The sequence below is a fragment of the Zootoca vivipara genome, chromosome 15 (genome assembly GCF_965207765.1).
Source record: "Zootoca vivipara chromosome 15, rZooViv2.hap1.1, whole genome shotgun sequence".
Taxonomy (NCBI): domain Eukaryota; kingdom Metazoa; phylum Chordata; class Lepidosauria; order Squamata; family Lacertidae; genus Zootoca; species Zootoca vivipara.
Window position 1 is genome coordinate 35,342,580 of NC_142598.1, and position 24,453 is coordinate 35,367,032.

The following is a 24,453-nucleotide window of genomic DNA, read 5'->3' on the forward strand; positions in this document are numbered from 1 at the left end:
AGGTGGCGGCGGCAGCAGCAGCGATGGAGAAGTTAGACAAGTGGCTGTACAGGATCACAAAACTGTAGAGCTGGAAGGGAACCCAAGGGTCATCCAGTCCAACCCCCTGCGTTGCAGGAATCACAGTTAAAGAATCCCTGGCAGATGGCCACCATAGCTGCCAAGTTCGGGCCTGAGAAATAAGGGACTGGACCGGAAGTAGCAGACCAGAAGTAGCGCTGCCGCCATTTTGGAAGTGGGCAGAGCATGCTCAGAAGCTACTTTTGATGCTGCTCTGGCCTGTTCCAAAATGGCCACCGCACCAGAAGTCACGCTGCAGCCATTTTGGAACTGGGCAAAGCAGCATCAAAAGTCGCTTCTGAGCATGCTCTGCCCAGTTCCAAAATGGCCACCGCGCCAGAATAAATCGGGAAAAAACAAAAAAAATCCGTTTTTTTCGGCTGGGGACAGCTGGAAAAACGGGGGTTTCCCGGGGAATACGGGAGACTTGGCAGCTATGATGGCCACCCAACCTCTGCTTAAAAACGTCTAATGAAGGAGAGTCCACCACCTTCTAGGGCAGTCCACCCCACTGTCGAACAGCTCCTCCCGCCAGAAAGTTATTCGTAACGTTTCGTCAGAATCTCCTCCTTCTACTTTGAAGCCATTAGTTCTGGGAGGGAGCTTCCAGCGCAGGAGAAAACAAGCTTGCTCCATCTTCCATGTGACAGCCCTTGAGATATTTGAAGACGGCTTACCATATCTCCTCTCAGTCTCCTCCTATCCATGCTAAACATGCCCAGCTCCCTTGACCGTTTCTCATAAGGCTTGGTTTCCAAATCTTTTAAATCTTGCCCACCCTCCTTTGCGCAAGCAGTAAGTCCAGTTGGGACTGAGTAAACGTGCATAGGATTGCCTGGTGAGGGACGTGCATTTTGCAGATCAGACTCGGGATGTATCTGACATGAAGCAAATTCCCTAGTCTCTAGAAAGCCACCTAAAAGGAGGAGGGACATTCTAGAACACACCCACAGCAGAGTCCATGGAAGACAGTTCTTAGAACCGCTTAACCCAAAGAAATGTATCACATAAATCAGAGGCACCTTTTTCACGAACAGCTCACTTGCCTCTACACACTTCAGTCTAGACAGAAATCTTTATTGGGAGTTCGCCTACTTTCATAACTCTTCCCCCCCCCCCTTTCCACAGAAAACTGGACAGGATCAAAAATATTCATGTGACTAAGATCAATTTGCCAGTGCCACGACTTTGCATTGATCATCTGACATTTCCCCCTGTCATTCTTGTCTTGGTTTCTTGGGCAGACCACAGACTGGGTCTTTCCGTCATTGACATTTGCCAGACTTTAAATATCTTGGCATAATTATGATTCTTCCCTTCCTCCTCCCCCTCCAGGCTTCCCTCTCCACCCTCCCCTAGGAAAAAGTCAGAGCGAGCTGCGAGTGCTCTTTACAGTTTGCTCAGTACGATGGGCGTTGGTACTCCCTGTTTTCTTTCCTTTTATTCATCTTGCAAGATTTTTCACCCCCTGCCTTCATCCGATGGGCGAGGAACGGACCATCTTCCCATGCACCCGGAGTCGATAAATGCAGGTGAACTCTGAGTTGCCCCAGTTGCTCAGCACCTTGAATTTTATATGCAGAAACTGTTTTAAATGTTCGTTCTGAAATGTAGAGGATGAGGAGAGAAAGAACAAACAAAATCAAGTGTGTAAAACTCTGCTGTGCTTCACCAGTACTTTTGTCATAATCTCAAATTGTTCTGACAGATTTATTTGTTTTTTTTAATCTCCCAAGGAGAGCCCAACTTCACAGGGGGAGAGCTCAGGGCACACATACCATTTATGTAAGATGACTGGGAGGCAAAGGCTTGTCCACATCTGAGCATCATTTAGTTGCTAATCCACTTCCCCCTCCATTCAAATTAGACTGAAGTAATGCACACCCACACATATTTTAATCTGTATATGAGAAGCAACTCCGGTCTTCCCATTGATGCTAACAGGAGTTGCCTTTTGTTTTGGTCCCTTCTGTCTAATTTGTCGGTTCGTTCATGCTGATGAAATACCAACAGGGCATGCAGGTAGAGAGAGGTGAAGATCAGGCGCAGGGACCCAATCCCTAGAAGTGGAGCAACTGTCCTGTATGCAAAGAGCTGTCTTGTAACACTGCTTTTGGGGCAGCCCATTCCAAGTGGGCTTCTTCCATTTTGATACCCAATTGCTCTCATGCTTAGTCCCTGAAAGACCGACATTGGCTCCCTGTACGTTTCCAAGCACAGTTTAAAGTGTTGGTGCTGACCTTTAAAGCCCTAAACGGCCTCGGTCCTGTTTCCCTGAAGGAGCATCTCCACCCCCATCGTTCTGCCCGGACACTGAGGTCCAGCGCTGAGGGTCTTCTGGTGGTTCCCTTACTGCGAGAAGTGAAGCTACAGGGAACCAGGCAGAGGGCCTTCTCGGTAGTGGCGCCCGCCCTGTGGAACACCCTCCCTTTAGATGTTAAGGAGATAAGTAATTCTATAACTTTTAGGAAACATCTGAAGACAGCCCTGTTCAGTCGTTCCTTGGTTTTCGAACAGCTTAGTTCTTGAACGTTTTGGCTCCCGAACACCGCAAACCCACAAGTGACTGTTCTGGTTTGTGAACTATTTTTGGAAGCCAAACGTCCAAAGGGGCTTCCACGGCTTCCGATTGGCTGCAGGAACTTCCTGCAGCCAATCAGAAGCTGAGCTTTGGTTTCCCAATGTTTTGGAAGTCAATTCCATTCGACTTCCAAAGTACGACTGTATTGGGAAGCTTTTTAAGGTTTAATGTTTTGCTATGTTTTAAATATACTGGAAGCCACCTAGAGTGACTGGGGCAACCCAGTCAGATGGGCAGGGTAGAAATAAATTATGCATTATTATTATTGTTATTATTATTATTATTATTATTATTATTATTATTAGTTAGGGTACCTTCAGTTGGAATGTCTGAATGGCTTCTTTCTCAATATCATACATGAATTTCCCCAGTAGAGTTTCTTCTCGTGTTTCTTCCTCTAGCCCCTAAAATGAAAAGCCGGAAGTAATGGGGAGCTGAAATTAGTGACAGAAAGTTTAAACCAAAGGATGGAACACTGCCCAAAGGAGGGTCTGGGAAGCAATTTTTTATTAAGGTGGGACCCTAGGAGGCTGCTGTAGAGGCAGAGTTAATTATGCCCATGGGTCAAGCCCAGGGATGATGGTGACATGTGTCACTCTAGGCTTCTTTGTCTGGTCCCCAGGATTCTTCCCAGGCCCCACCCCCTATCCCCAGGCCCCACCCCTCAGTGTCCCCACACTGCAGCCTCCTTGGGTGCTTTTGCCTGGCTGAATTGAATTGTGTCATTGAACTGTGACATTGCCTCTCGCATGTCTGGATGGGAGGATGGGAAGATGGAACACGTGGCACGTAAACCGCTTAGAGATGTCTGTTGAAATATGAAGCGGTATATCAAGGAAGAATATGAATATGTAGACACGTCCGACTTTTACTGAAGGTTAAGAGTCACACCTGCTGCTCTGCCTACTTTTGCTCTGGCATGTAGTCCTTGGGTGGCCTGTGACAGAATGTGGTGGTGTTTGCTCTACAAAAATCCCCATGCCTGATCTAGTTGAAGGCGCCCTATCAAAAAGGAGCTGGAGGAAGGATTCAGGCAAACTGGAGGGCAAGAAGATAAAGAGGCCAGTGACCTGGCAGGCTAAGAGGACAGACATGCAAAAACACATGGACAGAACGTAGACAACCATACAGAGAAGACCAGGGCCTGGCTCTTGCCTCAGGTGGACGTAGTGTGGGTTGCTGCTGCCCGGGGCAGGGCAAGTGTCATACCCTGTGGTGGACTGGACTGTTGTCAGGCCCTTTGCCAGCCAGCGTCTAATCAAGGAAGTCTCTCCTTGCCAACTAACCCCAACCTGGGAGCAGAGATAAGGCTGAGAAACGCAATGCCAGGAGCGCTGCTGTGTCACCTCACCCTCCTATCCTTGCAGCGAGCCTTGCCTGGGTGCAGCTTGCCTCCCTGTGGCTCAGGCCTCAATGAGGGAGCCTGTTGTGGGGGCGCCTGGTTGTGCCCTGTCAGAAATTTGCGCCCAGGGCCATGGCCCCCTGGCCTCCCCACTCTACACCAACTGGCCTTCAAACGCCACCACTCATAGAGTGCGTAGACATTACTGAGCTACGTGGACTGGTGTTCTCACTCAACATGAGGCGGCCTCCTAGGGTGCTCCCCAGTCCTGGTTGAGCTTGACACTGTGATGTGTGTTAGTCCTCTTTGACCCATGGCCTGTCCGTGAGAAGCAGCCCACCCACCTGGGCTTGCTGAGTAGCCCTCCCAGTGCCCGAAATTACAGCTCTGTGGCTGTAACTGAGAGGAGCGCAATGCCGAGTTGAACATCAATACTCACAAAAACCCAGAAGTCCTTCAAGGCACTGTTGACGCCTCCCGAGGGAGAGACGGCTTTAGAGATGTGCTGAACTGTAACGGCCGTTGGTTGGATTTTCTCCGGCAGTTTAATTACTACTTGGCCCTCAGAACCCCGGAAAGCCCAGCAGTTTCCAGGATAAACATCTGGCTAGAGACAGGAAGCAACTCAAGTGACTAAAACATGACACCCCCACCCCCCCACAATCCCAGGCATAGTTGCCGTTTGGGTCCAATATATATAAACCGACTTCTGCGGCCCAGTACAGATGATCATTGGTGACCGACCTACCACAATTTCTGTTCAGGCCTGCTATGCAAGCGAGGCAAATATAACAACAGCAACAACAACAACAACAACAACAACAACAACAACAGCAACAACAATTTTATTATTTATACCCCAGGCCACTCTGGGTAGCTTTCAACACCTATAAAAACATAACGTCAAATATTAAAAACTTTCTGATACAGGGAAGTTTTGGCACAGAGGTGGATGTCTGCATAGTAACATACCGTGTTTCCCAGAAAATAAGACACCGTCTTATATTTATTCCCCCCCCCAAGAAGACACACTATGGCTTATTTTCAGGGGGTGTCTTATTTTTAATTATGTGTCCAGCCTCGCCTCTTCCTTGGCACCCTCCAGAACTGCGCCTATCACTATGTTTTATTTTCAGGGTATGGCTTATATTGTGCAAATGCTTAGAAAATCCTGCCACGGCTTATTTTATGGGCATGTCTTATTTTCGGGGAAACAGGGTAGTTACTAGGGAAGCGACGTAGTAACAATAACGATTTGATAAACAGTTGTCTGTAATTATCAGGGATTAGTTTCAAATAAGTCTCCGAGACTTGGAGTGGAGGAAAAAGGAAAACTGGGACTTGCTGGGACCAAATCAGAAACCAGGACGGCTTCTGTAATTCCAGGACTGTGCCTGGAAAACAGGGACACCTGGAGGATAGGCAGGAAGACGAGTTTGGAGAATGGATGATTGAAGGATCCTAATACTGTGCCAAACCTGTACTACCAGTGATAGAATACAGGTAAGTCTACTGTACCTGCAGAACAGTATCAGGGGGATTTATTGAAGACACAAAAAGCCATTGAAACCAGCAGTTCTGCATACTCTCAGGTACATAACTCTTAGATGTCCTGTCTTTATCAATTGTGGCTCCTATAGAGATAAAAAAGAGAGAAGAAGATTAGAATTAACACACACAGACAGAGAGCAGGCTCTACTGACCAACAAGACCTAAATTTCCATCCGATCTGTGTTTCACTGACCATAGCAGTTTCTCATTGCCACATAAGGAGAGTCTGGGTGGATCAAAAAGTAAAATTCCTGACACCTGCAAACCCAATTTGTTGAGCTTTTTTGGGGGAAACCTCCCCCCCCCCAAAATAGTAAATTTAAGAATACCACCTCACAACAGTGGAGGCAGAACATGTCCATATTGCCTGTAACCATGAGTAATCTTATCCCCCATGAATTTGCCAAAACCTCTTTTGAAGCCATCCAAGTTGGAGGCCATCACTGTATCTTGTGGGAGTGAGTTCCATCGTTGAACATGGGCTATGTGAAAAAAGCATTTTGTTTCTGAATCTTCCGACATTCAGCTTCGTTGGGTGGGTGGGCCCGAGTTCTCTGCTACCGTATTACGAGAGAGGAAGGAAAATGTGTCTGTCCACTTCCTCCACAAACCATGTGTACTTTTATATACTGTACCTCTAAATGGAAAAGCCTCAAATGTTCTAAACTTTTCCTCAGAGCGTTTGAAATTTAATAATTTGGAATGTAATTTGGCCTTCTTTTTCTTTCTTTCTGTTTGATGATTTGATTTGATTTGTGATTAATTGGAATGTTTTTAATGGAAAATTTCAAAAAAGAATATTTACAAAAAAAACCACCCCAAACTTTTCCTCAGAGCAGGAGTTTCTCCAAGCGCTGACTTGATCATTTTGGAGAAACGGTCCCAGCTCAACAGTATCCCTCTTGAGGTGAGGCAACTAGACCTCTACAAAATCACCTCAAAATGCATGTTCCCAATTTTGTGTTCATAAAGATTACCCAAATGTAAGGGCAGCAGGGGCATTTATATTGAATTTTTCATTTCATTTCACTTTTAATTTGCATACCACCTTTCTATATTGCTATACACAAGGTGGCTCACAGCATTATCTGATCCAATACAGAAAGTCAAAATAAAACAGAGCTTCTAAATGGAATGACTTACAGTATATCAAATAAAGTAATATTCAACGATCTATTAGAATACAATAATAGGCAATAAAACTAACTCGCAAGACTTCAGCAAATAATAAACAGAAATTCAGGTGCAAGAAGAGGGTGTTTAACCCTCCCTATGCCCACTGTGGTTTTCTCCCTGTTTGGATTTATTTCCTGATACTGAGACCTTGCTGTGGTGGGGAAAACCTACCAGTATAAATGGCCAAAGGGCGGCAGGTTTTCAGGGCAGAATCAGCAATCAGAGTAAAGATAACATTCCTCACTTCCTCCAACCAATTTTCGTTTGCAATTTTCCCTCCATATCAACCAGCATTGCAAAACAAACCTGATTTTACCTCATAACACGTTAAGCAGATAGTTTGTATTGACAGTGAGGAATAGGGCTGGATGATATATCGTCCAAACCTGGTTCAAAGTCCATAATGTGATGTCGGTTTCATAATTTTTGACCTGGCAATATATCACGAATCATGATGAGTGTTAGGGATGGGCAATATATTGTCCAAAAATGGTTTGAAGTCCATATCATGATATTGGTTCCATAATGTTTGACCTGGCAATATATTGCGAATCATGATGTGTGTTAGGGCTGAGCAGTATATTGTCCAAAAATGGTTTGAAGTCCATATCATGATATTGGTTTCACAATTTTTGACCTGGCAATATATTGCGAATTATGATGTGTGTCTGTGTGCCCTGCAAAAAACACAGCGCGGGAAAAACCGTGAAGCCAGCCAAAGCCTCTACATAGCTCCCTCCTTATTTCAGACATCGGTATATCACGATGTTTCGCTGGTGTTTATCATGATGTTGAAAACCAGGTATCGTCCAACCCTAGAAGGGGAACACAGAAACCTACCTTACACGGACTAGTCCCTCTACCTCAGTATTGTCTACAATGTCTGTCAGCAGCTCTCCAGGGTATTGCCAAGGGGACATTTCCAGCCCTACCCAGGGATGCCAGGGGTGGAAAAACTCCCCCATCCCAGCCCTGTGCATATTTACTCAGAAGCAAGTCCCGTTGATTTCAGTGGGTTTTACTTCTAAGTAAGTACTTCAGGCAACAGTCTTAATGGGTTTCATTTGCCCAGCCCTAAAAGGCAGGGGGAAGTAGCTTGGTTTATTCAGGTAATAAGAAAGGAGCATAGTCTATTGTTACCTATTGTTTTCTGAGCCCAATCAGCCATTTGCACATGATCTTCATAAATCTTCTTAAAAGCCAAGTTGATAGTTGTGAGCACTTGCTGTGAAAGAGGGAAAGACCCGATCAGCGCACAGAGTCACTGCAGATATCAAAGGCATGCATTGCAACACATGAACTATCCAAGGAGTTTGAACAATGCAGCTTAAGGCTCTACGTACAGCAGTTGCATGAATATGGACAAATGTGCATCATGCGCTTATATGGCAAAGCAAGATATGATAGGGTTGCCGTATTACAGAAAGTGAAAAACCAGACACAAAAGTTGTTTAGCTTTGTTTTGGGCAAACTTGCCTGGATTTTCCTGGACATTTAAGCGATTTTCGCCCATACACTGCTTCCAACTGCAGCATTCCGGCTATGTCCAGATGTATGGCAATCCTAAAATTACCGTATCTCGGCAAACACATGGCCCTAACTCCAAAGTTAAGATTTGCTGGAATGGCAGGGGATGTGAGCATAGGAATGACACTGGCCGGTGAGAATTGGCAGGAGGGTGTGTGTGTTTTTACTGGCTGGGGTGGGCAGGGGTGGTTAAGAATCTCCGATACCTTGAAGGCAAAATCCAGATATCTTCCGGTATTTCTTAATCCGTTAACAAATTAACTTTCATACAAACAGCGACAATGTGTACCTAGCTAAGCACTGCAGTGTGTGTGTGTGTGTGTGTGTGTGTGTGTGCACGCACACGAAAGCTCATACCAATGACAAACTTAGTTGGTCTCTAAGGTGCTACTGGAAGGAATTTTTTTATTTTGTTTCGACTACAGCAGACCAACACAGCTACCTACCTGTAACTTATATTTCCAGTGTTGCCCTTTCTTTTAAAAGTATTAAAAGAGTATACACCATGCAACCCTCCCACTGTTCTGGGGCACACTCTCAGTGTGCATGGAATTACAGCGATGCCCAACAGGCTGACCTGTGTGACATTAGCGTCAACCCTTGAATACGTCCCAGAATCCTCTGCAACAGGCAGCTCTCTGGAGGCGCACGGGGAGCGTAAGCCTGGGGTCGCCTCTGCCGCGCCTGTCTCAGCTGTTGAGCGGCTTCAGGCCACACTCCAGAGGCGCACGGGGAGCGCTGGCCTGGGGCCGCCTGAACAGCAGAGAGGCGCAGCACGGCGGCCCCAGGCTCACGCTCCCTGCGCGCTTCCGAAGCTTCGCGCGGGGAGCAGGACCCTGGGGCCGCCTCCTCTGCGCCTCTCAGTTTTGGAGCGGCTTCAGGCCGCTCTCTGGAGGCGTGCAGGGAGCGCAAGCCTGGGGCTGCCTCCTCCGCACCTCTCAGCTCCCCGTGCGCTCCTCCTGCCCGCCACACTCACGGGGGGGGGGGCACCGGAGGGATCTTGGCACCAGGGCACCAGATATGGTTAATACGGCCCTGAACACTGTTGATAGGAAACAAGCCTAACTCTTCCTCTTTGTTTTGTTTTTAAAGCTGCCAGGTTATGACAACAGCAAGCCAAGCCTGTAATGAAGGGTATGTAGTGCAAAGCAGGAAGCAGAGAGGTGCCTTTTCCAGCATCCTACATCTTTGTTCTCTCCCGGGATGTCGCTCTCCTCAAGGATTTCCTTCACCGATTTCAGGATGCCTTCATTGATGCTGTTGATCTCGGCACGCAGGCGATCTGTCTCCTTTTTAAGGCCCTGGATTTCATGGATTTGTTCTTCGAGCAAATTCTGGGACTTCCTTGAGATGGAAAAAATGGGAGCAATGTAAACATCAGGAATCGTTTGCTTATCCAGCAGGGGGAACCTGGTTCTCCAACCGGCTGCAATGGGGTAGTAATTGAAACCATCAACAGGTATCTGCAGATTAGGGCTTTTTCGGGATGATAGGTCAAAGGCTAATTTCAACATACGGGTAGGTCATGTGGTGCCAAGTTTCCTGCTAAGCATGTCTTGCAACGCAATTCCCTCCCCTCTAACATTTCTCAGGTTCAAATTGGGACATCCTATTCCAACCCCTCCAACATTTCTCTGATGAAAATAGGACACGAGGAAGCTTCTCCTGTGTTTGATCTCCTGCACAGATATATGCCATATACACATTGACATCGGTCGCCTTGAGCCAACACAACCTCTCTGCCTCACCTACCTCGCTGGGTTGTTGTAAAGAAAAAAATGTGTGAGGGGAGGCATTGTGAGCAACACCTTCCACAGATATAGGGAATAAAATAAAAATTTTAGTGGTAAGCTGCCTTGAGTCCCTGTCAGTGAAAAAGGTGGGATATAATAATAATAATAATAATAATAATAATAATAATAATAATAATAATACAGTGGTGCCTCGCGTAACGAATGCCCTGCTTAACGAAATTTCCACTTAACGAAAGGATTTTTCGGGTGGAGGTTGCCTCGCTAGACGAATTCGTTTTATGAAAAATTCGTCTAGCGAATCGCGGTTTCCCATAGGAATGCATTGAAATTCAATTAATGCGTTCTTATGGGCAAAAAAAATTTCAAAAAAATTTCAATGCATTCCTATGGGATTCGCTAGACGAATTTTTCGTTATAAGAAAAGACCCGTGGAACGAATTAAATTCGTCTAGCGAGGCACCGCTGTAATAATAATAATAATAATAATAATAATAATAATAATAATAATACAGGGACCCAGGTGGCGCTTTGTGTTAAACCACAGAGTCTAGGGCTTGCTGATCAGAAGGTCAGCGGTTTGAATCCCTGCGACGGGGTGAGCTCTCGTTGCTCGGTCCCAGCTCCTGCTCACCTAGCAGTTCGAAAGCACATCAAAGTGCAAGTAGATAAATAGGGACCGCTCCGGCGGGAAGGTAAACGGCGTTTCCGTGCGCTGCTCTGGTTCGCCAGAAGCAGCTTTGTCATGCTGGCCACATGACCCGGAAGCTGTCTGCGGACAAACGCCGGCTCCCTCGGCCTATAGAGCGAGATGAGCGCCGCAACCCCAGAGTCAGACACGACTGGACCTGATGGTCAGGGGCCCCTTTACCTTTACCTTTAATAATAATAATAATAATAATAATAATAATAATAGAAACTGTGAAAATGATCAGGAACTTGCCAGAGAGTAAATCCTATTGGACTCATTAGGAATTAGTTCTGAGTCAAAACGCTTCGGATTGTAGTGTAAGGCTGCCCAGTCTTGACCCAGTTACCTGAGAGTAAGCTCCATGGAATACAGTGCGACTTACTTCTGAGTAGACAAGTGTCAGGCTCCATTTAAAGGAGTCAACACTCCCCACGTTTCCTAGGACAGGCATAGGCCAACTTGGCCCTCCAGGTGTTTTGGGACTACAACTCCCATCATCCCTAGCTAACAGGACCAGTGGTCAGGGATGATGGGAGTTGTAGTCCCAAAACAAAAATTTGGAATTTGCTACCAAGGAGTGTCGATAGACCATAGACCATATCGTGCTATGACCCCATGGACCATGGGGTCACGAAGAGTCGGACACAACTAAATGACTAAACAACAACAACAACAACAAGGAGTGTGGTGGAGTCTCCTCCTTTGGAGGTCTTTAAGCAGAGGCTTGACAGGCATATGTCAAGAATGCTTTGATGGTGTTTCCTGCTTGGCAGGGGGTTGGACTGGATGGCCCTTGTGGTCTCTTCCAACTCTATGATTCTATGAAAACATCTGGAGGGCCGAGTTTGCCTATGCCTGTCCTAAGAAGTGGCTGGGGGCTGAAGCATTGCAGTGAAAGAATTTGAAATGAATTTACTGTTTCCTTCATGGGTGCAGGGGTTTATTTTCCATGGAAACAGGATTCCATAATTCCGGACCCTGGAAAATCGGGACGCTTGGAGGGTATGCAATCCTCTTTATGGCTGCTCTGAAGTTAAGCCCACCATGCTGCACCTGGGTATAGAATTTCAACCATTTTTGTTTTTAATCAGAAATACTTACGGAGATAATTTTATCCTGTGTTCCCTCTGATCCACCCGCAAGGCTCCAACAAGGAGTAATGATCAACCTAGCGACAAGTACATTTAAGGAGAATTCTTATCTGAAAAGCCCTCTTACCACAATGATTTCAGCTCAGTTTCATACAGTTGTGTAAGCTCCTATAAAAAGAAGGAAAAACAAACAAACAAACAAATACACCTCAATGTTAGTAATATCTTTGGGCCTTTGTAGGGTTGCCATGTGTCCTCTTTTTCCAGGACATGTCCTCTTTTTCAGAGTTAAAACTTCTGTCCAAGCGGGTGGATTTTTAAAATTTGCCACAATGTTCCCTGGCTGTACTTTCTGGATGAGACATAGACATAACTGGTATCTGAAGACTTGCTTTCCTCTTCTCCTGCCCCCCTCAGAAATATATCAGAGCTTCCATAGGCTACATCCAGTAGGAGAATTTAAAATGAGAGCCAACATAGCATTCTCTTTTTTGCTCTTCAAAATATTGCAACCTTACTTTCAGGGCAAACTATTCTTACTATTTCATGGGATGAGGGCCACCTACCTAAATCCTCCCCTTTATTGGGGGGGGGGAGAGGGAAGAAACTCTGTACAGTCTCAGAGGTGTCCCACCCTAGATGTCATGCTATGAACCCGGAGTCATAGCATTCCACCTTAAGGCATGCCGATAGTTTAAACAAAATGTTGTTTAGGTCTCCTACTGTCAGGGGTCCACCAGGGGTCAGCGGAGAGTCCAGGAAGTTGGGACCAGGGGTCTCTGAGACATAGCCCAGGATGCTAGCGTCTCGCAACCTCCTTCGGAAGGTGCATGCTCTGGTTATCTCCCGCTTGGACTACTGCAATGCGCTCTACATGGGGCTACCTTTGAAGGTGACCCAGAAACTGCAATTAATCCAGAATGCGGCAGCTAGACTGGTGACTGGTGACATAACACCGGTCCTGAGAGATCTACACTGGCTCCCAGTACGTTTCTGAGCACAATTCAAAGTGTTGGTACTGACCTTTAAAGCCCTAAACGGTCTTGGTCCTGTATACCTGAAGGAGCGTCTCCACCCCCATCGTTCAGCCCGGACACTGAGATCCAGCACCGAGGGCCTTCTGGCGGTTCCCTCATTGCGAGAAGTGAGGTTACAGGGAACCAGACAGAGGGCCTTCTTGGTAGTGGCACCCGCCCTATGGAACGCCCTCCCAGCAGATGTCAAGGCAATAAGCAGCTATTTTACTTTTAAAAGACAACTGAAGGTTTAGGGAAGTTTTTAATGTTTGATGCTGCATTGTTTTTAATATTTGGTTGGAAGCCGCCCAGAGTGGCTGGGAAAACCCAGCCAGATGGGCGGGGTATAAATAATAAATTATTATTATTATTATTATTATTATTATTATTATTATTATTATTATTATATAAGGTCGTGCTGAGGCTCAGGAAGCGGTGCAGAGCCTCGGGGATGCTGAGAGTGCAAGGTCTCCAGTGGGAAGGTTTGAAGGGTCGGACCAGAGCGCTCAAGAGGGGGAGGCTCCAGAGGAGACAGCACTGGCTCCACAGCTGAGCAGTTTGGGTGGAGAGGCGCGAGGAGAGGAGGAGATTCAGGGTGCCAAGGGGGTTTTGCTGGCGGAAGTCCCGACGGGCGGTGCTTCCGGATTCTGATTCGGACTAGGACAGTCATGGACTTTGATGCTCTGTCTTGCACATACAGTATGTATATAATAAAACCCTGTAAAAACCAGTCACAGAGTTGGGAGTGGCTTACTCGTGAGGAAGCAACCAGCATCATTACACCTACCCACTCACCATGCTTTTCCTTGTCCCAGTTGCTAGATACTCTAGAAGATGCCTGTCTCAATCCTATGCATAACCCACCGGCTTTATCACCTACAGTAGCTTTGACCGACTTCAGTTTATGTTCCTGCCCAGGAAGATCCTCACCTTTGATGACAGGCCATCTGAAATCCTCATGCAGAGACACGAGCAGTAAATGGCAGCTAGAGAAATAAGCAATAAACACTTAACAACAACAACAACAACAACAACAACAACAACAACAACAACAACAACACTTTATTAGTTATACCCTGCCCATCTGGGCGGCTCCCAACAGAATATTGAAAACACGATAAAAAAAATAATCACACATTAAAAACTTCCCTAAACAGGGCTGCCTTCAGATGTCTTCTAAAAGTCTGATAGTCGTTTATTTCCATATCTGTCAAGTTCTCCCATTTTTAAAGGGAATTTCCCTTATGCTGAATAGGCTTCCTCACGAGAAAAGGGAAAACTTGACAGCTATGGTTTGTACAGAAGGCTACATTCCAGCCATGCCAAACTTGAGAGCCAAGCAGCTACTATTATTATGGGAAATGGCCCAGAATAGCTAGGAAAGAGCTGGAGGCATCTCTGGAACGTGAAAAACCACCACATAGAGAAGATGATTCATCTTCTTCACCCCTACACCTGCTCAATTTCTTATTTTTTAATTATTATTTGTGAATTTCTAAATATATGCAAACGCACAGCAACCAAAAAATAATGCAGAGTTGCAGAATAAAATAATAGCAAACCAGTATTTAAATACCCCTGCCATAACAAAGAATGAGAGGCTGGAGGGATTGGGTATATTCCAGGCTTCCTCAACCTCAGCCCTCCAGATGTTTTTGGCCTACAACTCCCATGATCCCTAGCTAGCAGGACCAGGGGTGAGGGATGCTGGGAACTGTAGTCTCAAAACATCTGGAGGGCTGAGGTTGAGGAAGCTGGTATATTCACATTGGATGTATTCACAAAACGGAAACCAATCTGCATTGGAATTATCAAAATTTCAAAATGATTGAAATGGATGATATCTGATTTTAAACTTCCATATATACCACCAGCAAAACATTGCAGTATGCTGATACAGTGCTTTTTTCCTGGTGGGACGCAGGGGGGTGCATACCCCTAAACAATTTGTGAACATTTGTACTTTTGTCCATTTGCTGTATTTATTTCCCCCGATTTGAACTATAAAATGGCGGTTTTCTTGAGTCAAAATGAGAGTACCCCTAAACATTTTTTTAAAGAAAAAAAAGCACTGTACTGATATATCACAATGTCTGAAATAAGGATAGAGGCATTGGCTGGTTTCACAGTTTCCCCCACGTTGTGACTTTTTGCATAAAACACACACCATGATTCGTGATATATCGCCAGGTCAAAAACGATGAAACCGATACCACGATACAGACTTCCAACCAGTTTTGGATGAGAGAGATTTGATATATTGGCCAGTCCTAATAGCAGGCGAGTGATTCTTGGTTTGTCTCGCCTACAATTAAGAAGGGAACCCTACGAATACTCACCACAAACGGTTGGGACTGTTATAGACAAGAACTTCAGAGACTTCGTGAAGTTCTCCATAGTGCATTGGTCTCTGGAGAGGAAATAAGGCTGTGTTGTCAAAAGGCTGATAATCATGATGACACAACTCTTGAGATCCAGCAAAGTCCACAGAAATGGAATGGGGAGCCTGTGACGCTGCTGGCTCCCCCCTTTAAAGGAATGGTTGGCTGGGCTCACCAGGAAGGAATCACCCCTGATCATTTGATAGGCATTGCAGGAGTTTCCTGCTACTTCATGTTTCTCTTCCTAATAATGTCTAGGATAAGACAATGCAAGATGTGACATCACCACACCTTGTGTGTCTCCCCCCCCCCACTGTCAGGTAGGTAAGATGAAGGAAATGCACAGTGCAATGATGTCACATCCTGTTGTGTTATGTACAACAAGATGTTCCACAGAAGGAGACTCTGGCTTGTATCCGACTTAGTTTTTAGACGAGACCTATTGAAATAGCGGACCTTAGTTATGACCATCAATTTCAATGAGTCTCTTCTGAGTAGGGCTAGCATTGGATACAACTTTTAGATAGGATTGCCAGGAGTAAAATTTGGGAGACAAAAGTTGTTGAGCTTTCTTTAGGCAATCAACCTCGAAATCCTGGACATTTGGCCAATTTTTCCAAAATTCCCCCTGGACTCTTATTTTCAATAGTTAAATCCTGGACATGTCCAGGAAATTCCAGATTTATGGCCACCTTACTTTAGAGCATGGGTAGGCAAACTAAGGCCCGGGGGCCGGATCTGGCCCAATTGCCTTCTAAATCTGCCCCGCGGACGGTCCGGGAATCAGCGTGTTTTTACATGAGTAGAATGTGTCCTTTTATTGAAAATGCATCTCTGGGTTATTTGTGGGGCATAGGAATTCATTCATTATTATTTTTTCAAAATATAGTCCGGCCCCCCACAAGGTCTTAAAGACAGTGGACTGCCTCCCCCTGCTGAAAAAGGTTGCTGACCCCTGCTTTAGAGCTACAACAATTAAGAATCTTGCTCAATATTAGCAACAGGCACCCATTCTCTCCACTCTCCTGGGGGAAAAGGAATCCATTTTTTTTGCTCTGACCTGCTGTCTCTGCCAGGGGTGTCTACTTTATAATGTTTTAAGATTTGGTTGCTGTTCCTTTCTGTGTTTTTGATTGCTTCTAAGCTGATTTTGTAGGACGTGGGTGGCGCTGTGGGTTTAACCACAGAGCCTAGGGCTTGCCGATCAGAAGGTCAGTGGTTCAAATCCCCGCGACGGGGTGAGTTCCCGTTGCTCTCCCAGCTCCTGCCAACCTAGCAGTTCAAAAGCAAAGTGGAAGTAGATAAATAGGTACCACTACAGCGGGAAGGTAAACAGCGTTTCCGTGTGTTGCTCTGGTTCGCCAGAAGCGGCTTAGTCATGCTGGCCACATGACCTGGAAGCTGTATGCTGGCTCCCTCGGCCAATAAAGCGAGATGAGCGTCGCAACCCCAGAGTCGATCACGACTGGACCTAATGGTCAGGGGTCCCTTTATCTTTAAGCTGATTTTATCTTGTCCACAACCTTGAGACTTGCGGAAGATTATGAAACAACAAATCTTATTTTAAAAAGGGGGAAAGAAAAGCGGCGCACCGATGCTTACCTTAAACAGATACAGGCATTATAGAGGAGTTCTGGGAGGCAGATAATAGTAAGTATTATGCTGCTGGGAATGGTACATATCGCTCCTGCGGGGTAGAGGGGAAAATCACAAAGCGTTTAAGGAATTGCTTTTTCTTTGGTTATCTGATTACCTATGAATAGTGGGGAGAATATGGGCTCATTCTCCCATTTGAAAATGCAACTTTTGGCCAGCTTGCAGTAACCATAATAGTGCAAGTTACAGGTAGGTAGCCGGGTTGGTCTGACGTAGTCAAACAAAATAATAATGCATAATAATAATGCATAATAATGCAGAGAGTATTAAACATTGGTATAGTACTTTCTAGTAGGCAAAGCTCTTCAGATGCATTCATTCAGCTGTAAGTCTTACAATAGACTTACAACAATGGAAACAGTTGGTCCTGGCAAGTATTAACCACTCTCAATTCCAACCTGATAATTGCCACCTGCCCAGATTTTAACTTTTCTGAATTAATTTTAAGATGTATTTTAATTAATTGATGTCTGTTTTTATCCACATGGTGCTCAGAGAACAATCTGCACCTAAACATTGGCAAGGCAAAGGAGATGGTGTTGGACTTTTGGAGGAAGAGAGGGGAACTAGCCCCGTTGTATATTTGGGGGGGGGCGGCCTGTGTGAAGAGAGTCTCTTCCTTTAAATTCCTGGGAGTCCATCTTAGTGAAGACCTAACTTGGAAGGTCAATACAGCCCAGGTGGTTAGGAAGGCCCAACAGAGAATTAATTTCTTTAGGGTCTTGCGAAAAACAAGGTTGGACAGCAACTGGTGATTTCCTTCTATCAGTCCACGATAGAAAGTCTTCTCTCATACTGCATTACGGTGTGGTATGCTGGTTTGACAGCCATGGACAGAGAGTCCCTATGGAGGGTGGTGAAGACAGCACACAATATCGTACCCTGAGTCCCCTAGATGTTATCGCGGGAGACCGTTGCCTCAGAAGAGCGAGGAACATTCTCAGGGATGACTCACACCCTGGCCAGCACTTTTAAAATCTCCTGCCCTCGGGCAGGAGAAATAGAAGCATGATAAGCCGCACCAACAGGTTAAAGAACAGTTTCTACCCATGGGCCATGAGGCTGCTGAATAGAAGACAGCAACATTGCAGCTGACGTTCGGGGTTGGTGGTCGTGCGACAGCACACAGAGTGTAACAAGGACTGAGAGATTGGGGGGGGATGGTGGGCTCGTTTAATCTCACTGTAAACAAGTGGTACAGTGAGAATAAAGTATTTCGTGTTTTGTATTATCCATTTTGTGTTGTTTTTATGATGTTAGCCGGTCTGAGCCTGGCCTCGCCCGGGGCGGGCAGGATACAAATAAAATATTATTATTTTTATTATTACCTGTAAAGGAAGTTAACATTATTATTGAGTATTTTATTGCCATTTTCGACACACATAGCAAATGGCGTACAACGAAAACATCTCTCTTGACAGTACAGAAGCAAAAGTCTTGAAGAGATTTGTTACGCAAGTATGGGGAACGCAAATGCAACTGGATACATACTTAGCAGACTCTTCTGAGATACACAAGACGAATCAGATGACAAGGTGCCACAGCTATTTTCTCTCCCAATAACTTCTCTGGTGAACCTCACCTGTCCCCTGTTGGATGACTCTCCTGCCAAAAGAACACCATCTCATTAGCCAGACATCAGTGACACCTAGGTTCCATCTAGTGACACCTAGTTTCCATGCATCACCTGGAAAATGGACCAGTTGCTTCTTCTGCTCCCATTGGTTTCTTGAAAGCTTAGAATCAGAGAATTGTAGAGCTGGAAGGGACCTCAAGGGTCATCTGGTCCAACCCCTTGTGATGTAGGAATTGAGCTAAAGCATCCATGACAGATGACCATCCAACCTCTGCTTAAAAAGGACCTCCCAGGACCTCCCAAAGGAAACCGTTCCACTGTCAAACAGCTCATACTGTCAGATAGTTCTCTTCCTGATGTTTAGTGAGAATCTCCTGTCTGGTAACTTGAAGTTATTGGTTCTAGTCCTACCCTCCAGAGCAGGAGAAAACAAGCCTTTCCCCCTCTTTCATGTGACAGCCCTTGAGATATTTGAAGATGGCTGTCATATCTCTGCTCAATCTCTTCTTTTCCAGACTAAACACACCCAGCTCCTTCAACCGTTCCTGATAGGACTTGGTTTCTAGACCCTTGATCATCTTGGTTGCCCTCCTGCATACCTTCCAGCTTGTCAACAACCTTCTTAAATTGCAGTGCCCATAACTGGACACAGTATTCCAGGTGTGGTCTGACCAAGGTGTTGATCTGGACACTAGACTTCTGTTGATGCAGCCTAAAATCTTGCTGTTTGTGCTCTTTCTGTGATTGCTTAAAACAACTGTTGTTGGGTAGGCAATATAACTCAGTGTTTAACCAACGAGTGTGTACTGAAATTAAGTCTTTCAGGAGATTTGCACATGTTGAGCTAGACTTGAGAACGGTTCAATGTGCAAACTCAGCTCAACATGTCCTATAAATCTTTGAGGAGTGGATTTAATCAAGTTGCGTAGAGGGTCTCAGACAACATTTTATCTCCAGCCACCGCTCACAACACAAGTGATTAACCTTACAGTGAAGACAGTACTGCCAATCTTAAAGAAGCTCTACCTGAAACAAAGGGTTTGTGACAGCTATCAACCAGTTGCAAATACCCTGGTTTTGGTGTGTGTGTGTGTGTGTGTGTGTGTGTGTGTGTGTGTGTGATGGAGACAGTAGCAGTGGGGCAACTGCAGACATTCCCGAAATACACTGATTATTCAGACCCATTCCAGTCTGGGTTCGGACCTGGTTTCAAGACTGAATGGCCTTGTTCACTCTGACAGGTGATGGAAGAAGACAAGCAGAATGGATCAGCTATGGTAGTCCAGGCATTGGTGACCTTCCAATTGGTTTACTGCAATGCACTCTGGGTGGGGCTTCCCTGAAGGTTGTCCCAGAAGCTGCAGCTAGAGCAAAAAATTGGCAACAAGGCTATTGAATGAAGTGGCCTATCAACAGGCCATATTAACTGTACAGAAAGAGTTTAATTGGCTGACCATATGCTACCATGCCACATTGAAGGTATTGCTATAACACTGCTGTCATATAAAGCCCAAAACCAGGACGAGGTTACCTCCAGGACCACATGAATGACACTCTTAGCCATGCTGTAGACTCCTGAGGTTTGTCTTATGTCCACTAAGGCCAGGGCTTTTAGTGTGGTGGCACCTGCCCTTTGGGATGTTCTCCCTACGAACATCAGGCAGGCACCTACAGTACTGGCATTTAGGTACTTTATTAAAACGCCTCTGTTTACCTAGACTTTCCTGAAGGGGAGATCCAGCTATGCTGATGTAATAAGATCTACTGATATGTTATATATTTGTCTTAGGAATGCAATTTTCTTGTTGATTTTATGCTGCTTTGGGGGGTTGTTTCTTAATGTTGACGGTATGAAACCCCCCCCCCCATATAAAAACATATAAATGGAACTTACCCCCCGTTTCTACTCCCTCATCGGCAGTTGAAGTTGTTTGGCCACTTGAGGAAGTAGAATTTCTGGCGCATTTCCCCGTGGAATTGCGCAAGTACCAGCTGAAAGAAGAAATGCTGTAAATTATCTGAGCGTTCTTCAAAGTGACCTTTGTTTAAGATTCCTTCATGGACATGCTTCTGTCAGAAAAAAAAGATGTACTCCAAATTCTATGTGGCACACTGTTTGTAGACACCAGTAATCGTGTGTGTGACCAGAGGAGAAATGAGTGTTGGGAAGGAGCTCAGAGAGAAGAAAACCTGCTGTTCTGCAGCAGCGCAACTGGACGCCTTCATCTGCTCCAGCTGCAACAAAACATGTCTCTCCAGTACAGTCGTACCTCGGGTTATGTATGCTTTGGGTTGCGTACTTTTTGGGTTACGTACTTGGCGGACCCGGAAGCGTTTACTTCCGGGTTCGCCGCGCACGCATGCGCAGAAGCATTCTGCGCAGTTCGCGCATGCGCAGAAGCGCACTTTCGCAGTTGTTCAGGTTACGTACTTTTCAGGTTACGTACTGCACCCCGGAACGAATCAGGTACGTAACCCGAGGTACCACTGTATTGGTTTCTACAACCACAGCAGCCACTGTAACCTTCCAGATGTTTGACTTCACCCCCAAAGGTGTCCTCCTCCATTGTCTCCCAAAACAGATGGATTTCATCCACATAAATAGCTGTTCATGCTGGTCCTAAAGGATCTACACTGGCTCCCAGCACGTTTCTGAGCACAATTCAAAGTGTTGGTGCTGACCTTTAAAGCCCTAAATGGCCTCGGCCCAGTATACCTGAAGGAGTGTTTCCACCCCCATCGTTCTGCCCGGACACTGAGGTCCAGCTCCGAGGGCCTTCTGGTTGTTCCCTCACTGCGAGGTGAAGTTACAGGGAACCAGGCAGAGGGCCTTCTCAGCAGTGGTGTCCTCCCATCAGATGTTAAGCAGTTAAATAGCTATACAACTTTTAGAAGACACCTGTATGGGGAGGTATTTAATGTTTGATGTTTGAAGATGTTTTTATATGTGTTGGAAGTGGCCCATTGTAGCTGGGGCAACCCAGCCAGAGGTGCGGGGTATAAATAATAAAATTATGATGGTGATTTAATTGTAGCCAGGAACAGGGCACATGGGAGTAAAAACAAATCGCATGGAAACTGACATTGCACATTGCGACAGAAGTGGTGTGGGGAAGGTTTCTCTTAAGAAGATTCTGCAAGATACAGAGAATGCCATGTGTATGTAACCCGTGCTCTTATCCTAATTAATAGACCAGATCAAAACAAAAAACAAAACAAAACCCAGGTCTTGGCAGCTGCACAGCCACAGAAATGTTTGACAGATGGCATATTAGATAAACTTCCCAGATATGGATCTCGTCTTCTCTCTGCAGTAGTCAGTGCTACATACCAGAAGTGGAATACAGTAGTACCTCTACTTACGAATTTAATGCGTTACGAACACACATTTGTAAGTCGAAATAATTTGTAAGTCGAATCCCATAGGAATGCATTGGGAGAAAAAATTCGCAAGTCGAAGCAACCCTATCTAAAAATTTGTAAGTAGAAAAAATCCTATCTAAACCGCATCCAAGATGGCGGACGGAGCTCCATTCGTAAGTAGAAACATTTGTAAGTAGAGGTACCACTACAGCAAAGCACAAAGTGGGGAACAATCTCCACTTGTGCAATAAAACTCTCCCCTTTGTTTGTCCCCTAAACCTGTTTGGAGGTTTCCTCTAACAACAACCACAACCACAACCACAAACAACAACAACAACAACAACAACAACAACAAAAACTTTATGTGTACCCCGCCCATCTGACTCGGTAGCCGCAGTCAGAACAGCTTTAAGGGTTTCAGGGGCAAGTCCCATTGCATGAATGGAGCTTATAGCACACACACAACAGCTTAGTTAAATCCTGCCTGTGATGCCCATAGTGCATGTAAATAAAGGTATATTGGATGGGAAGGCCACACCTGCATCCTTCGTGATGAAATTCGCAGTCTAGTTTGATATCTGTAATAACTTGCAAAATGTTAACTTCCCACTTGGGAAACGCTTTGTGGAGCTTCCCTTGCAGAAAAGGAAACACAACTTTACTTCACTGGATTGTTGTGAGGATAAAGCAGGCAAGAGAAACCATGGGGGCCACTTTGAGCTCTTTGGAGGGAAAGGTGGGATAGAAATGTACCATAATTCATTATAGGTGTAGGAGCTCTGTCTGCTTTTACATCCAGACACCCTAATTGGAGCCTTAGAGAAATCACTGAGATTCCAAACAAACAAAATTATGCATATGATCAGCAGAAACATGAAATTTCTCACACAAGCTCAAAGTGGTAAATATGTGGCATGTCTCACACAAGTGAGAATTTCTTGAGGTACAGTAACAGAGCACTTTAATTTACTTGAACTGCACAAACCGAAATGCCATGGTATGCACTTGAACCTTTCCTTCAAAATACTGACAGTCTGAGGTAAAAGGTAAAGGTAAATGAGGTAAAGGACCTCTGGACGGTTAAGTCCAGTCAAAAGTGACTCTGGGGTTGCAGCACTCATTTTGCTTTCAGGCCGAGGGAGCCAGCATTTGTCCACAGACAGCTTTCCGGGTCAGGTGGCCAGCAGGACTAAACTGCTTCTGGTACAACGGGACACCGTGACAGAAACCAAGGCGCACGGAAATGCCATTTACCTTCCCGACGCAGCGGTACCTATTTATCTACTTGCACTGGTGTGTTTTCGAACTGCTAGGTTGGCAGGAGCTGGGACAGAGCAATGGGAGCTCACGCCATCATGGAGATTCGAACCGCTGACCTTCTGATCGGCAAGCCCAAGAGCCTCAGTGGTTTAGACCACAGCGCCACCCGGATCTGAAGGTACCCTCTGGCAGTATTAAAGTTATAAACCTAAGCATTATTTTATGTGTCCTTTTCCCCCCATATTTTTTATCCTGACACTTTACCAGGATACAAATACACACAGTATTGCTCTACCTGTTTGACTGCGTTCCACTGGATCCTGTTGGCCCACTGGAAATATTTGGGTTATCCTGAAAGCCTTGTGTTGGTTGCTCCAAACTTCTCCGCACAGACCGCTTCCCGTTCATTCTTGAGAAGGGACGCCTGGATGTATTCTGAGACAAATCTGTTGGATTTTCCCGACTGTATCATGGACACCGAAAACCGACACCCACCAAAATTGCACACGCGGCCAAAGGGAGGCCTGTTTTAATAAGTCATCGTCACAGTGGCACCCATTCTGTCTTTCCAATGCACTTCTGAGGTATGTGGAGATTATCTGCCCGGCGTCCAGTAAGTGATGTCATAATAGGAACTCTGCGGTGAGATGGCTTCGTGACATCATAATGGCGGACGAGTTAGGATTAGATTGACTGGGTGAGATCCATAAATAACGGCTCCTGGATCCTTTAGGGCTCAATAACTTGAGGTGTACAGCTCTTGTTAGAAGGAATCCAGGCAGAGGGCCTTCTTGGTACTGGCACCCGCCCTGTGGAACGCCCCCCCCATCAGATGTCAAGGAGATAAACAACTACACAACTTTTAGAAGACATCTGAAGGCAGCCCTGTATTGGGAGGTTTTTAATGTTTATTGTGTTTTAATATGTGTTTGGAAGCTGCCCAGAGTGGCTTGGGCAAACCAGCCGGATGGGTGGGGTATGAATAAATTTTGTTGTTGTTGTTGTTGTTGTTGTTGTTGTTGTTGTTGTTGTTGTTGTTGTTGTTGTTTAGCTCTCTTAAAAGCATGGTTTCACATGAATCTCACTATGGGATCTCACTATCCATCATACTCCTCTTGACAACTTAGATCCTAAGTTGTTTGTAAGTGGTAGTGCAGTCACCTTAAAAAATTGTTAATGCAAATATTCTCAAATATATATTCCATAATAGGCAGTGCTTTCTTCTTTAAAAAATGTTTAGGGGTACTCTCAATTTGACTCAAGGAAACCACCATTTTATAGTTCAAATCAGGGAAAATAAATACAGTAAATGGACAAAAGTACAAAGATACATAAAATGTTTAGGGGTATCCGTACCCCTGCGTACCCTCAGAAAAAAAGCACTGGTTATATGTGTCCCATAATACTCATTCCATACTTGTAATAAATCAG

General features: G+C 45.3%; 1 protein-coding gene across 1 annotated transcript; it reads right to left on the minus strand.

The window, feature by feature from the left end:
* Positions 1 to 1,321: 1,321 nt before the first annotated feature.
* On the minus strand, positions 1,322 to 23,430 carry LOC118075245 (SUN domain-containing protein 3-like). The gene is made up of 13 exons (XM_035097144.3): positions 23,318 to 23,430; positions 20,294 to 20,391; positions 18,315 to 18,428; positions 16,770 to 16,854; positions 15,126 to 15,196; positions 13,717 to 13,772; positions 11,898 to 11,938; positions 9,422 to 9,581; positions 7,851 to 7,935; positions 5,502 to 5,617; positions 4,423 to 4,590; positions 2,956 to 3,045; positions 1,322 to 1,663 (listed from the first exon to the last, which is right to left on the minus strand). Exons 1-13 carry the CDS (start codon positions 23,428 to 23,430, stop codon positions 1,535 to 1,537), a joined length of 1,326 nt encoding a protein of 441 aa, XP_034953035.1. The 3' UTR covers positions 1,322 to 1,534.
* Between the last annotated feature and the right edge of the window lie 1,023 nt (positions 23,431 to 24,453).

Bases quoted from the DNA above. Each gene is read 5' to 3' on its own strand.
- LOC118075245 (XM_035097144.3), bottom strand. From the start codon at position 23,430: ATGAACGGGAAGCGGTCTGTGCGGAGAAGTTTGGAGCAACCAACACAA. The intron at 18,429-20,293 runs GTAAGTTCCATT...TTCTTTTGGCAG, and splicing joins TGAGGGAGTAGAAACGGGGG to GAGAGTCATCCAACAGGGGA. The intron at 3,046-4,422 runs GTGAGTATTGAT...TTTTCATTTTAG, and splicing joins TGAAGGACTTCTGGGTTTTT to GGGCTAGAGGAAGAAACACG.